General features: G+C 49.1%; 1 protein-coding gene across 1 annotated transcript in view; it reads right to left on the bottom strand.

The window, feature by feature from the left end:
• Positions 1–7,679, bottom strand: part of MACROD2 (mono-ADP ribosylhydrolase 2) — a 989,050-nt gene extending 981,371 nt beyond the window's left edge. The window contains exon 1 of the mRNA XM_056856797.1: positions 7,573–7,679. Coding sequence (XP_056712775.1) covers positions 7,573–7,618 — 46 coding nt within the window. The 5' untranslated portion in view covers positions 7,619–7,679. The remainder of the gene's footprint in view (positions 1–7,572) is intronic.
• Between the last annotated feature and the right edge of the window lie 6,396 nt (positions 7,680–14,075).

Genomic DNA, 14,075 nt, shown 5'->3' with positions numbered 1-14,075 from the left:
AACTGGCCCACCGACATATTCCAGTCCTGTTATATGCAGACGATGCAGCGTTGCTGTCTAGAACCCCAGTAGGTCTGAGGAGAGCACTAAACAGATTCTCCGAATACTGTCAAACCCAGCATCTCCAAATTAACTACCCTAAAACTAAAATAATGTATTTTGGGAAGTGCCCAAAAATTAGGAAATGGAAATTAGACGGAAATGACATCCAGCAAGTAAACTCCTTTAAATATCTGGGAGTGCTAATACAGGCCTCAGGATCAATCTTGGCCCATTAAAACTACATTGCTGATCGTGCTGAGAGATCAGCCCATGCTATAATAAAAAATTTCCATTCCAAAGGAGGTCGATATATCCCGGCTGCCCTAAAGTTGTATCAGGCAAAGGTTTTGGCACAACTACTGTATGGTACATACTTGGGGTTTGTGGGCCCAGGCCTGAAGGTCTTGGAAAAAGTGCAGTCAAAATTCTTACGCGCTATTTTACAAGTACCGAGATGTGTCTCCAATTCTATGATCCCATTGGAGACAGGCATGAGAATTGAAGCTAAAATCCATCTCATGTCCTTTTACATGTGGGCCAAACTAAATATACAAATATACAAAAACTCGGCCTCCTTGCAATGATTAGTCTGGACGTATATCAGTCCAAATGGTCCGAGGAGGTGCAATTAAACCTAAGAAAACTAGGGTTTTCATCCCAGGATCTATTGACACTGAGTGGAGATCAGTTTAAAAAAGTAATAAGGCAGAGAGTGGAAGACACTGAGAGACAGCATGACCTCGCAAGGTCCCCTGGTTTCATAGCCTCACAGAAGTTCATACACCTGATGACGGCAGCCCCATATCTGATGACACAGGAGGTGAACAAATTTAAAAGGGCTTTCACATTAGCCAGATGTGGAGCTTTGCCATCGGCCGTCCTAGAAGGCAGATATAAAAAAATTCCTCTTTCCGAGAGTCTGCCCGGGAAATGGTGAAGAAATTGAGACCCGTGAACACGTCTTTTTATACTGCCCTCTCTATCATGAGTTAAGATCTAAGACTATTCAAGAAACTCTAAGAAATAATACAGGGCTACCTGATAAAATCTGTATTCAACGATTAATGGAAGATAGTAGCACACAAACTTCGAGATGTGTGGCCAAATTTTGTGCTGCTATATATAAGGCCTGAAAGGATGTAATGTACAAATAGGTACAATTTGATAGATAAACGTTTTAGAAGCTAGTTTGCTTACCTTTTTAGATATGGGATTTTATTGATATATTTTATTTTGTGGACTTTTCGATTGACTGATACTGTTTTATTACAAATTTATGTTACTTTTTATTAGATGTGTTCTATTTTTGGTCAAATGACCATAAAATAAAGATTGATTGGTTTTCGTAGCCCCTCATTCACAACTGTAGGAATCCAAAACTTCCGCTCGAATTAGTCACTCGATTCTACCAAAATGTTTAGTTGATAAGCAACATCTCTGTTACCAAATCCACTCTCTGGTTCTGTTATGCGGAGTTCAGTTTGCATACAGGTTTTATGAATTTTACAAGGCAAATGCTCGTTTGAGGTATCTGTAGCATCCATCTGGCCTGCAACATTAGAACTAACAACACACAGCGCTGTGTTCAGTAGATTCTGTGCAGTAGCTGAAAATCATACCATACTGAAAACACCACAATTCCATTTAATAAGTAATAGAAGGAAATCCCATTCCAAAACTATTCCCTCGCCTTTGGACACATTCACGAATATCGTCATTTTATAGAGAGCAGGCCAAAAAAAACTGGCGTTAATTGGCACAATTATTTAATAAATTGGGAAGAGGGTGACAAACCCATGAAGTTTATTATTATTATTATCCATAGGAAGTGGCCGGTTGCCCTCGCATGTAGTCACTGGATGAGATTCTAACACAACAGAAGGCAAATGAAACGAGCACCGAGTAACAACTTTACTAAACTGCACGAGCCACGTAGTATTCCAACTCCAGACCAACTCCCTCCTCCATCTAAAGAAGAAGAAGAGTTGGTTTTTATATGACGACTTTCTCTACCTTTAAGGAGTCTCAAACCAGCTTACAATCACCTTCCTTTCCCCTCCCTACAACAGACGCCCTGTGAGGTAGGTGGGGCTGAGAGAGCTCTTAATAGAACTGTAACTTGCCCAAGGTCACCCAGCTGGCTTCATGTGTAGGAGTGGGGAAACAAAACCAGTTCACCAGATTAGCCTCCGCCGCTCATGTGGAGGAGTGGGGAATCAAACCTGGTTCTCCAGATCAGACTCCACCACTCCAAACCACCTCTCTTAACCACTACACACACACATACACAGGGAGAAAATAGACTTCAGCAGCAGTCAAGACAGCATCCTGGATGCACAAGCTTAATTCTGTTATGCAGCTGCAACTCCAAAAATATTCCTAGCAGCAGCTGGCGCTGGCATAGAAAACCTTCATGCACGGGAAGCGGTGCATGTGGGGAGCAGTTCCCAGGCACTGCGGCCAATGCCCTGCAGAAGAGCCAGCCTAAAGACCTTGTCTGGCTTTGGAGAGTTCCAGAGTACTCACAAGGAGTTGGTTTGATTGGTGATCAAATTGAAAGGGACATCTTGGCTAAGAAGCCACCAGCTGCCAAGGTCGGTGTACTCATTCAGTAATAATTTGATTTTCCACGAGTTTTTGCAGAGAAAATTTTCAAGATTATGCACAGAGAACAACCAGACAAGTTTTGAATCATGAGAATATGGTTAAAGAGAATAAGATGGTAAGCTCCCGATTTACAAAACAGCAAGTGTCTGGCAAACTTATAAAAGAGATTAATGAAAGCGCTTGTTGCTGAAAAAGAATAAGTTTCCAAAAGTAAAGTGGGTAATATTAGCCTGTCCGGTCTTATGAATAACTCCCATATCAGAAAACTGTACAAAGCCTTACTGAACAGAAGGAATTGGTTTTGCACTGCTACTTGGGAACACTCATGTGCAGTAGCAGGCAGACAGGTATTTAAGTGGCGAAAAGTCTAAGAATCCATGAAGGTTCACGACTTCAGTGCGATTTTTGCAGCAGAAGGACAACAGGTAGAACAGGTACTCTCAACATTGAAGACTCTGGGATCAGCCCTTTTCCTAGAAGCAACATTACAGCGGTGAGATACAAAATGATCCTGAATATTCCTATCATGCCCCTGCCTAGTTTAGTGGTTCACCAGTAACGAAAGAACTTAAAACCTGCACATGCTGGCATAAGAACATAAGAAAAGCCATGCTGGATCAGACCAAGGCCTGTCAAGTCCAGCAGTCTGTTCACACAGTGGCCAACTGGGTGCCTCCAGGAAGCCACAAACAAGACGACTGCAGCAACATTTCATGCCTGTGTTCCACAGCACCTAATATAATGGGCATGCTCCTCTGAGCCCGGAGAGAATAGGTATGCATCATGACTAGTATTAATTTTGACTGGCATAAGAACACAAGAAAAGCCCTGCTGTGTCAGACCAAGACCCATCAAGTCCAGCAGTCTGTTCACACAGTAGCCGACCAGGTGCCTCCAGGAAGCCCACAAACAAGACAACTGCAGCAGTATTATCCTGCCTGTGTTGCTCAGCACCCAATATAATAGGCCTGCTCCACTGATCCTGGAGAGAATAGGGATGCATCATGACTAGTATCCATTTTGACTAGGAGCCAAGGATAGCCCTCTCCTCCATGAACATGTCCACTCCCCTCTTACAGCCTTCCAAGTTGGCAGCCATCACCACATCCCGGGGCAGGGAGTTCCTTTATCCAGCTATGAGAAAAGCTATACTACAGATGTCCACTTTATTACCAGTGAAACTTGCTTCAGAACACAGAACTTCTTTCTGCCCTGGAGCCTTAAAGATTTGCTGGCATCTTTTTTCTTATGCGTGTTCCACTGCAGCTTCATCAATTATTGACAGCTAGAGTGAGCCAGAGTTAGATCCATGGCAAAAGTTACGACGACTCTGTTTGCATGCCCTTGTCCGTCACATCAATACTGAAGGTTTGAATGACAGCAGAAACAAAATGATGGTATGCCAAGCAAAACGTAGTGGGTGCACACGTTTCTTAGCAGTTTCAAGTTATCTTCAAACTGAATTAGATCATCACCCAGATCCTATCTATGTTTACTGAGAAGCAGTACAGCATTCGTTTTTGCGTGGCAGCTCCTTACCCAGACAAGAAGAAACTTAAGCATGGCCTAGACCTTGCTAGACCTATGCTCATTATATTAATTGCTGTGGAAAACAGGCAGGAGAATGCTGCTGCAGTCGTCTTGTTTGTGGGCTTCTTGGAGGCACCTGGTCGGCCACTGTGTGAACAGACTGCTGGACTTGATGGGCCTCAGTCTGATCCAGCAGGGCTTTTCCTATGTTCTTATGTTCATATCTGCTCTCTCCAGGATCAGAGGGGCATGCCTATTACATTAGGTGCTGTGGAACACAGGAAGGAGAATGCTGCTGCCGTTGTCTCATTTGTGGGCTTCCTGGAGGCAACTGGTCGGCCACTGTGTGGTCGGCCACTGCTGGACTTGATGGGCCCCAGTCTGATCCAGCAGGGCTTTTCTTATGTTCTTATGTTGACCTACAGGAAGAACATAGCAAGAAGTCTTCCTTGGCAAAGTCTAGAAGGAATTAAAAAAAAAACACCATTCACACATTGTCAAACCGCCAATAGCTTCTGGATGAACACGACTTGTACAAATCTATGGTGAGACCACACTTGGAATACTGTGTACAGCTCTGGTCACCGCACCTAAAAAAGGATATTACAGAGCTTGAGAAGGTGCAGAAAAGAGCAACCAACATGATTAGGGGACTAGAGCAACTGTCCTATGGGGAGCGGTTAAGATGCTTAGGGCTGTTTAGCTTGGGAAGAAGGCGGCTAAGGGGTGATATGATAATGGTCTATAAAATTATGCATGGTTTGGAGAGAGTGGACCATAATACTAGAACGCGAGGTCATCTGTTGAAGCTGCAGGGTGAGAGATTCAAAATAGATAAAAGGACGTATTTTTTCACAAAACGCATAGTTAAATTGTGGAACTCCCTGCCCCAGGATGTGGTGATGGTTGCCAACTTGGAAGGCTTTAAGAGGGGAGTAGACATATTCATGGAGGAAAGTGGTATTCATGGCTATTAGTTAAAATGGATACTAGTCGTGCTGCATACCTATTCTCTCCAGGATCAGAGGAGCATGCCTGTTACCTTAGGAGCTGTGGAACACAGGCAGGATAATGCTGCTGCAGTCGCCTTGTTTGTGGGCTTCCTAGAGGCACCTAGTTGGCCGCTGTGTGAACAGACTGCTGGACTTGATGGGCCTTGGTCTGATCCAGTAGGGCCTTTCTTATGTTCTTATGACTCATGAACAATAAAGTTCACTTGTTTCTTTATTCCCTGTAGGTAATCTCAAAGAGTAAAGCAATATCATCCATAAATTATAGGTTATGTGTAATATAAAGCAACCTGCTTAACGGAAACATACCTAACTTCACAGCAATGAACTAACAGATTCATAAAGTCACTATAGCCTAACCCTGCTACACACTACCTTAGCACGGCTACTATTTGCATTGGTTGACTTAATATGGTTTTCAACAACTGGACTTCAGTCAGCAGTTACATACAGACCACAAGTAGGCTTTCCCTGCTCCAGGAGTCTCTCCATATCTTTGAAATTAGCACCAGCCCGAAGAGGCAGGATGAGCCATTTGTTGTATCGAACTTGTACCAGACAAAATTAAAAGTCATTTGTTTGCTAGCAAAAGAAGTGGATGGCACCTTACAGATTTTAGTCTGTAGGGATTACCAATGGGCAAGTTCTTTAAGAGAGGAGACAATATTTGCTTCGAAGTATTTCCTTCAGCAGAAAGGCCAGACAGGTACGTATGTTTTATTTTGCCAGTCTGCTGCATCAGGGCTTGCTTTTGAGTTTCCCTTTCTGTCCCTTTGCAAGGTTTAAAGAGCAATGTTGCAAGCCAGCAACAAGGAACCACTCCACACTTTCATTTCCTAACCATTCAAGCCTGGGCAGCCAATTCCTTTAAAAAAAAATGTTTAAAAACATTTAGATTTTTTGCACTTAGTTATTTTTTTTAACACAGTTGTGCACACACATCCCCCACACCTTGTGTCTATTTGAGGTTAGGCAAACCTGGAGAAAGACATGATGGAAGACGTTAAGTGAATAACAAATAATTAGGCTACAGATGTGTCCTGAGGAGCATGAGACATACAGGCAGAGATGAGCCTGTAGAAGGAGAACTGGGTGGGGGGAGAGAAGAGACTCACACATGTCAAAGTATGACAGGGTAGAAACAACACATGAAGCTGTCTTCTACTGTATCAGACCCTTGGTCCATCAAAGTCAGTATTGTCTACTCAGATCGGCAGTGGCTCTCCAAGGTCTCAGGCAGAGGTCCTTTCACATCCCCTACCTGCCTAGTCGCTTTAACTGGAGATGCCATTGGGGATTGAACCTGGGACCTTCTGCATGCCAGGCAGGTACTCTACCACTGAGCAACAGCCCCTCGCCATGGCTCTCCAGGGTCTCCGGCAGAGGTCTTTCACATCACCTCCTTGCCTAGTCCCTTTAACTGGAGGTGCCGGGGAATGAACCTGGGACTTTCTGCATGCCAAGCAGAGGCTCTACCACTGAGCCACAGCCTCCTCTCCTAACCAAACAACTGAAGACATGTACCTCCAAAGTGCAAAGAAGCAGGTAAGAAGAATTAAGGCTGCAACCCTAAGCATGTTCAACGAGGGAGTAAAATCCCCTGCGGCTCAACGAGACTTACTTTTGAGTAAGCACGCTAAGGGACTGCACCGCAAGCCGAGGCAAAGCGGTGTGTCAACACGAGGACAGGAGCAGCAGAGGAAAGCGAAACTAGGAGAGAAAGTTAAGTTCGGGTCCAGCAGCAGCACCTTGGAGACCCACAAGATCCCCGGGTCTGGCTCCCTTCACACACCCACAGGCAAGCTTTGGAGACCCTGCCCAGGCAACCGGGCAGGAAAGGGGGGGGGGCAGCCCAGGGCCGGCAAGGTCACCCAGGCGGGAGCAATAAAACGAAACGAGGGGCGGAGGCGGGAGGGCAGGCTTAGTTGGGGGGGGGAGCAATACGGCTCCCCCACCCCCAAATTGTAAGGTCGTGTTCTTTTGACCCCTTCTTTCAGGAAAGGCTGTTTGCATCCCCAACCTTTGCATTGCAGGTGCATGCTCCGGGAAGCAAGGTGTGCATGCTTGGGGGGGGGCAATAGGGCTCGCCCCCCCAATTGAAAGGTCGTGTTCTTTTGCCCCCCCTCCCTGCAGGAAAGACGCTTTGCACCCCCCCAACCCTTTGCATTGGAGATGAATGTCCTGGGAAGCAAGGTGTGCGTGCTATTTGACCGGGGGGGGGGAGCAATAAAGAAGGGAAGAAGAAGAGTCACTTCAGGGGGGAGGGGGGGAGCCCTGCCCAAAAATGAGGGGAGACACCTTGCCCAGGTGCGCGGGTGAGGGGGGGAGAGCAGCAGCATCAGCACCCCCGACGGGGTGTGTGGGGGGGGGGGCCTGGTCGTACCTTTCTCTTCCCTCCAGACCTTTTTCCGCTTGTTCCCGGGGTACATGGTGCTGTGGCTGGCGGCGGCTTTGAGCTGCAGGTTCCCCAGGCTCACGGGCGGCGTCGGGGGCCGGGGGGGGCGGGCGGGTGGGGGTCTCGGCGGGGCCGGCGCGCGTGAGGCGGGTCGGGGGGGCGTCGGGGGGGGGGCTCCTCTCCGGGCGCGCGCCAGTCAGTCAGTCAGTCAGCCGCTCGGTCCGCCCGCCCGCTGGGTCACGCCTCGCGCTCGCCCCACAGACGCCCCCGCAGCGACCGCCTCCCCCTCTCCCCCATTGGCTGCGCCGCCCGCCGCTCCTCCGCGCGGCGCCGCCCACGCGCCCTCCCCTCTCGTCACCCTCCGCTCCCCTGGCCCCGCCCGCCGGTCGGCCGTTAACGGCCGCAACGGTTGTTGGTGGGGGGGGGGGATTTAAAGGGACAGGCGGAGCCCCTCTGGCTCCGTGGTAGAGCCTCTGCTTGGCAAGCTGAAGGTCCCGAGTTCAATCCCCGGCATCTCCACTGAAAGGGAGTGGGCAAGTAAGGTGAGGCGAAAGACCTCAGCCTGAGACCCTGGAGAGCCGCTGCCGGTCTGAGCAGACAGTACTGACTTGGATGGACCCAGGGGGGTCTGATTCAGTGTAAGGCAGCCTCATGGGTTCCAGAATCCGAATGCGTTTCTGCATCGCTTATTGCACCCGTGTGAACGCTTGTGATCTGCTTCAGTACTTCCTGGTGGCTCCAGACTTCCAAGATCCGTATGCATTTCTGCACCGCTTAACGTGTCCACCTGCCATTTAGCAACCCTGGACTTCGTGGGTGGCCTCCCGTCCAAGGACTAACCGGGACTGACCCTCGCAAATAAATAAAATAAAAATAAATAAAATAAAGCAGCAGCAGGAATATTGGACAGCTCAGTCCGCTGCTTGTAAGAAAGACGCGACAAGAACCCAAATAAAGGCGCAGGCCCAAAAGGAGGCAGACTGACTAAGACCTTCTCTGTGTTTTACTTTACTTCCCTTTCTCCCCAACGGGGACCCACAGTTTACACCCCAAGGGCTTAGTTACTCCTGACTAAGGTTGCAAATGTCATGCAATTTAAGGGCTGACTGCCCAGGATGGTAATTCACCGTGGCTAGCCGTGTTGGCCTGTCTGCAGTAGTCGAAAAGGGCAAGAGTCCAGTAGCACCTTAAAGACTAACAAAAATATTTTCTGGCAGGGTAGGAGCTTTCGTGAGCCGCAGCTCACTTCTTCAGATACAGCTAGAATGTGAATCCATCTCTCCCCTGGACATCACAGACTATTCTGCATACCACACCTTATCCCCGTGTTGGCGAACCTATGGCACGCGTGCCACTTCCGGCACGCGTAGCCCTCTCTGCCGGCACACGCGGTTCCTCCAAGCCACTGGCCTTTCCGGCTCTGCCCTGCCCCGGGTGATCTCCAACCAATAGAGATCAGTTCCCCTGGAAAAAATTACCACTTTGGCAATTGGATTCTATGGCACTGAAGTCCTTCCCCAAACCCTGCCCTCCTCAGGCGCCACCCCAAAAACCTCCCACTCATGGCGAAGAGGAACTTGGCAACCCTAGCCTCTCCCTCTGGGCCCTTTCTGGGGGTGGTATTCAGGTTAAATTGCCGCATTGGCACTCTGCGATAAATAAGTGGGTTTTCGGCTGCAGTTTGGGCACTCGGTCTCTAAAAGGTTCGCCATCACTGCCTTATCCCATCATGCCTGGTATTCACATTTACATACTGTTAACATTTACATACCAATGCTTGTCTGAATTCACTCTCCTCTGCATAAAGACAGAGGGATTCACATTCTAGCTGTATCTGAAGAAGTGAGCTGTGGCTCACGAAAGCTCATACCCTACCAGAAAATATTTTTGTTAGTCTTTAAGGTGCTACTGGACTCTTGCCCTTTTCTACTGCCCAGGATGGGTGGTTCCTGAGACTTCCTACAATGGAGGTCCATATATAACTAGCATGGTTCCTGAGACTTCCTACAATGGAGGTCCATATATAACTAGCATGGTTCCTGAGACTTCCTACAATGGAGGTCCATATATAACTAGGCTGGCCCCTGTGTGTGTGTGGGGGGGGGGGGGACTGCACATGTGCTGTTACAAATAGGAATACACTGGAAGGACTCCTGAGCATGCATAAAAATATGGAGTTTTCAGTCAAAATGAGGGGGGTGGAAGACTTCCCAAACACCCTGATGATGGCTGAAAAAGTCAGGGAATGCTGAGAAAAGATAACCGTAGAAGGAGAGGGGGGTCAGCTTTTTGAACACATGAGAACCTAAGAGAATCCTGGAGGAGAAAGAGCTGGAGGGTGAGGCAAGATTTCTGAATGGTTTCCCCTTCCTGGACTTCCTTATCAAAAGCAAAAAAGTCATGGAGGTTTGATCCTCTGCACTGTGTTGTTCTTACTTACTTCAAAGGCGAAGGGGAAAAGAAGAGCTTGTTTTTATATGCCGACTTTCTCTTACCACTTAAGGAAGAATCAAACCGGCTTGCAATCACCTTCCCTTCCCCTCCCCACAAAGACACCCTGTGAGGTAGGTGGGGCTGAGAGAGTGTGACTAGCCCAAGGTCACCCAGCTGGCTTCATGTGTAGAAGTGAGGAAACCAACCCGGTTCACCAGATTAGCATCTGCCGCTCTTGCGGAGGAGTGGGGGAATCAAACGCAGGATCCTGGAGGGTCCCCCCCCCATCTTCTGGGCATGTAGTAGTGGTCACTGGGGGTGTGGGGGAAGTAGTTATGAAATTCCTTCGTTGTGCAAGGGGTTGGACTAGATGACCCTGGTGGTCCCTTCCAACTCTAGGATTCTGCTAACTGTGCTGGGACTGAGCAGCCCAAATCTCCAAGAGGAAAGCCTGGTGGCTGGCTCAGAGTCCTGGCCTTGCCATACCGATGGTCAGCTGGAGCAACTTCACGTGTCCGTGGAACTTCTCTCGTTCTCACTTCAAGTAGCGGGTGGGGCTCCCATGGGCTCCACCCTCCACAGAAACCCTCTGCCCATATAAAAATAGGGAGAAAGGCAGACCCGAACTCCTCCCCGACAGTACACTGGCGAATACAATTCGCATGCGTAGCGCACCGCACGGCGCACCTGTGCCATTTCTTTTGCATGCACAGGCACGTTCGGCTGCTCAGCCCGACGTCCCCGGGCATGTGCCGCGCGCTCTCGTGCGCCGTCCCGCCACCGGAGCAATCCAGACCGGCGCATCGCTGCACGATCTCGGCAACGCCAGAAGCCTCCGGGGAGGAGGAGACCATCCCCAGCGCCCATGCAGAAGACGCACCCACGTGTTTGCATTGCACGAATGTCCCCTCGCAGCGACGCTTTCCTTTTCCGGCAACTGCACATGGTGGGTCTGGTTGCACGTTTAAACAAGTAATAAATAAATATATTTTTATTTGTGGCTAGTATGCCAGATAAAACGGGTGAAACAGAAGCTGACCATACAGAGTAGATGCACGTGTTTTTTTTTTAAATGAAAGCCGTGACTGATCACTTTTGGTCCCGATCCCCCTCCCGGGCCTTGAAGCCGCAAGAATCTCCTCCCGCCCGCCCATGCAGCACTTCCCGGGGCACGTCGGACGCCTACAAATAAACCAAACAAAAATTTGCAGCTTCTCCCGCCCGCCAGCCTCTTTTTTCTCCTCTTTCCCCCTCCCACTAACCGGCACCGTCCCTTTCCGGGTCGGAGGTCGCGCGTCACCCTTGCGACGCGATTGGCCGCCGGTTGCCAGGCAACCGCGTCGGGGCCGACCCTGACAATGGAGAGGGGGCGGGGAGGCCGCCTCGTGCGCCGGCCCTGCGAGGTGGGCCAGCCAGACGGGAGGAGGAAGAGAGGGGAAGGGAAAGACCTCGCCGCCGGCACTCCTCGGGGGAGGGGAAGCCCCGGCAGCCGAGCAGAGGATGAAGACCCTGCTGGTAGCCCTGGTTTTGACGCCTTTCTGGGTCGTGGAGCATAGTAGGTATCCTGAGTCTGGGGCCTCTGGAAAGATCCGCCTCCTTTGCAAGTTCGCGACACCTTTTCAAGCACATGAACACACGAAGCTGCCTTAGGCTGATTCAGACCACCAAGGCCCACCAAAGTCAGTGGCCGTTTATGCAGGGGAGGTTTGGCCTTGGATTGGCCGCCCCCCCCCCCGTCCAAATTCTCTACACTCAACAATAAGCCCGCATGCAGAGTTTTGCGAATTCAGATGGGGGAAATGTGTATCTAGAGAGCGGCAAATCCAAGGCAAAACCTCCCCTGCATTATTGTCTACTCTGACTGGCAGCGGCTCTCCAGGGTCTCAGGCAGGGGTCTTTCACATCACCTGCTTGCCTGGTCCCTTGAACTGGAGATGCCGGGGATTGAACCTGGGGCCTTCTGCATGCCAAGCAGATGCTCCACCACTGAGCCACAGCCCCTCCCCTAAAAATGAACACATGAATCAGACCCTTGTTCAACCAAAGTCAGTATTGTCTACTCTGATTGGAGTGGCTCTCCAGGACATCTTTCACATCACCTACTTGCCTAGTCCCCCTTGAACTGGAGATGCCAAGGATTGAACCTGGGACCATCTGCATGCCAAGCAGATGCTCCACCACTGAGCCACTGCCCCTCCCCCAAAAATGAACACATTAACACATGAAACTGCCTTATACTGAACCAGACCCTTGGTCCATCAAAGTCAGTATTGTCTACTCTGACCAGCAGCGCTCTCCAGGGTCTCAGGCTGAGGTCTTTCACATCACCTGCTTGCCTGGTCCCTTGAACTGGAGATGCTGCGAATTGAACCTGGGACCTTCTGCATGCCAAGCAGATGCTCCACCACTGAGCCTTGGCCCCTCCCCTAAAAACGAACACATGAAGCTGCCTTATACTGAATCAGATCCTTGTTCAACCAAAGTCAGTATTGTCTGACTGGCAGTGGCTCTCCAGGACATCTTTCACATCACCTACTTGCCTAGTCCCCCTTGAACTGGAGATGCCAAGGATTGAACCTGGGACCATCTGCATGCCAAGCAGATGCTCCACCACTGAGCCACTGCCCCTCCCCCAAAAATGAACACATTAACACATGAAACTGCCTTATACTGAATCAGACCCTTGGTCCATTAAAGTCAGTATTGTCTACTCTGACTGGCAGCCGCTCTCCAGGGTCTCAGGTGGAGGTCTTTCACATCACCACATACACAGGTATTGAGAGGAACCCACGGCTCGCGTGTCTTGCATCTGTTACAGGGAAGGAACCGAGACCCAACCGGTGTACTCTGTTATGTGTGAATGGGCTGTGGCTCAGTGGTAGAGCCTCTGCTTGGCATGCAGAAGATCCCAGGTTCAATCCCCGGCATCCAGTTAAAGGGACTAGGCAAGTAGGTGATGTGAAAGACCTCTGCCTGAGACCCTGGAGAGCCACTGCCAGTCTGAGTAGACAATACTGACTTTGGTGGACCAAGAGTCTGATTCAGTATAAGGCAGCGTCATGTGTTCATGTGTTCATCACTTACTGCCAGATCCTTTAGCTGGAGATGCCAGGGATTGAACCTGGGACCTTCTGCATGCCAAGCAGATGCTCTATCACTGAGCCAAAAGGACAGTGAACACAAATCACAGTTGCTACCTAAAACGTCAATAAAACTACAATAACAACACTTTTCTATGGAGATAGATCACGATGGGTAGCCGTGTTAGTCTGGCTGTAGCAGTAGAAAAGAACAAGAGTCTAGTAACACCTTAAAGGCTAACAAAATTTCTCATAGGGTATATGAGCTGATTTCTCCATGCTTACTAGCCCTCTGTGTATCACACCCAGCTATTGACATTTACATGCTATTGCCATTGGGTGTCTGAATTCACTGTACTTAAGGACAGGCCGACTCATCTTCTGGCTGTATCTGAAGAAGTGAGCTGTGACTCATGAAAGCTCATACCCTGCCAGAAATTTTGTTTGTTATTTAAGGTGTTATTTAAGGCACAACTCTTGCTCTTTTCTATCTTTTAGTAAAGTGAAAGATAGTAGCACAGCAACAAATAAAACTCTTCTCAAGTCTGTTAAAAAAACCCTGCAGTCTGCCTGTGTTCCTCGGCACCGGGAGAAATGGTCTGGCTGAACTTCCTTGACAAGGGACTTCCACCAAAGGGGTGCCACTGCTGAAAAAGCCCTGCTCTACGTCCTCACTACTCTGACCTCAAATAAGAAAAGTTTAGGAGAAGGGCCTCCTCTGAAGAGATAGGGATGATGATGAGTGACACAGTTGCCACTGTTTTTTAAACATATTGTCTCGTCCAGCGCCTGGAGCTCGGCCCCCAGGCCCCTTTTGAGTAGTGACAACAGAACTCTTAATGTCCAAAATATTACATCTTTATTATTTCTTCACATAAATGCATAAGGATTAATCTCTCAACTCACACATCGCTGAACAGGAAGTAGATGCAGAACATATCTAGAGTCTGTGAAAAAACAGATGAATTGGGAGCCTCC

This window comes from Euleptes europaea, chromosome 10, assembly GCF_029931775.1.
Source record: "Euleptes europaea isolate rEulEur1 chromosome 10, rEulEur1.hap1, whole genome shotgun sequence".
NCBI lineage: Eukaryota > Metazoa > Chordata > Lepidosauria > Squamata > Sphaerodactylidae > Euleptes > Euleptes europaea.
This window is presented reverse-complemented; position numbering and strand designations above follow the sequence as displayed.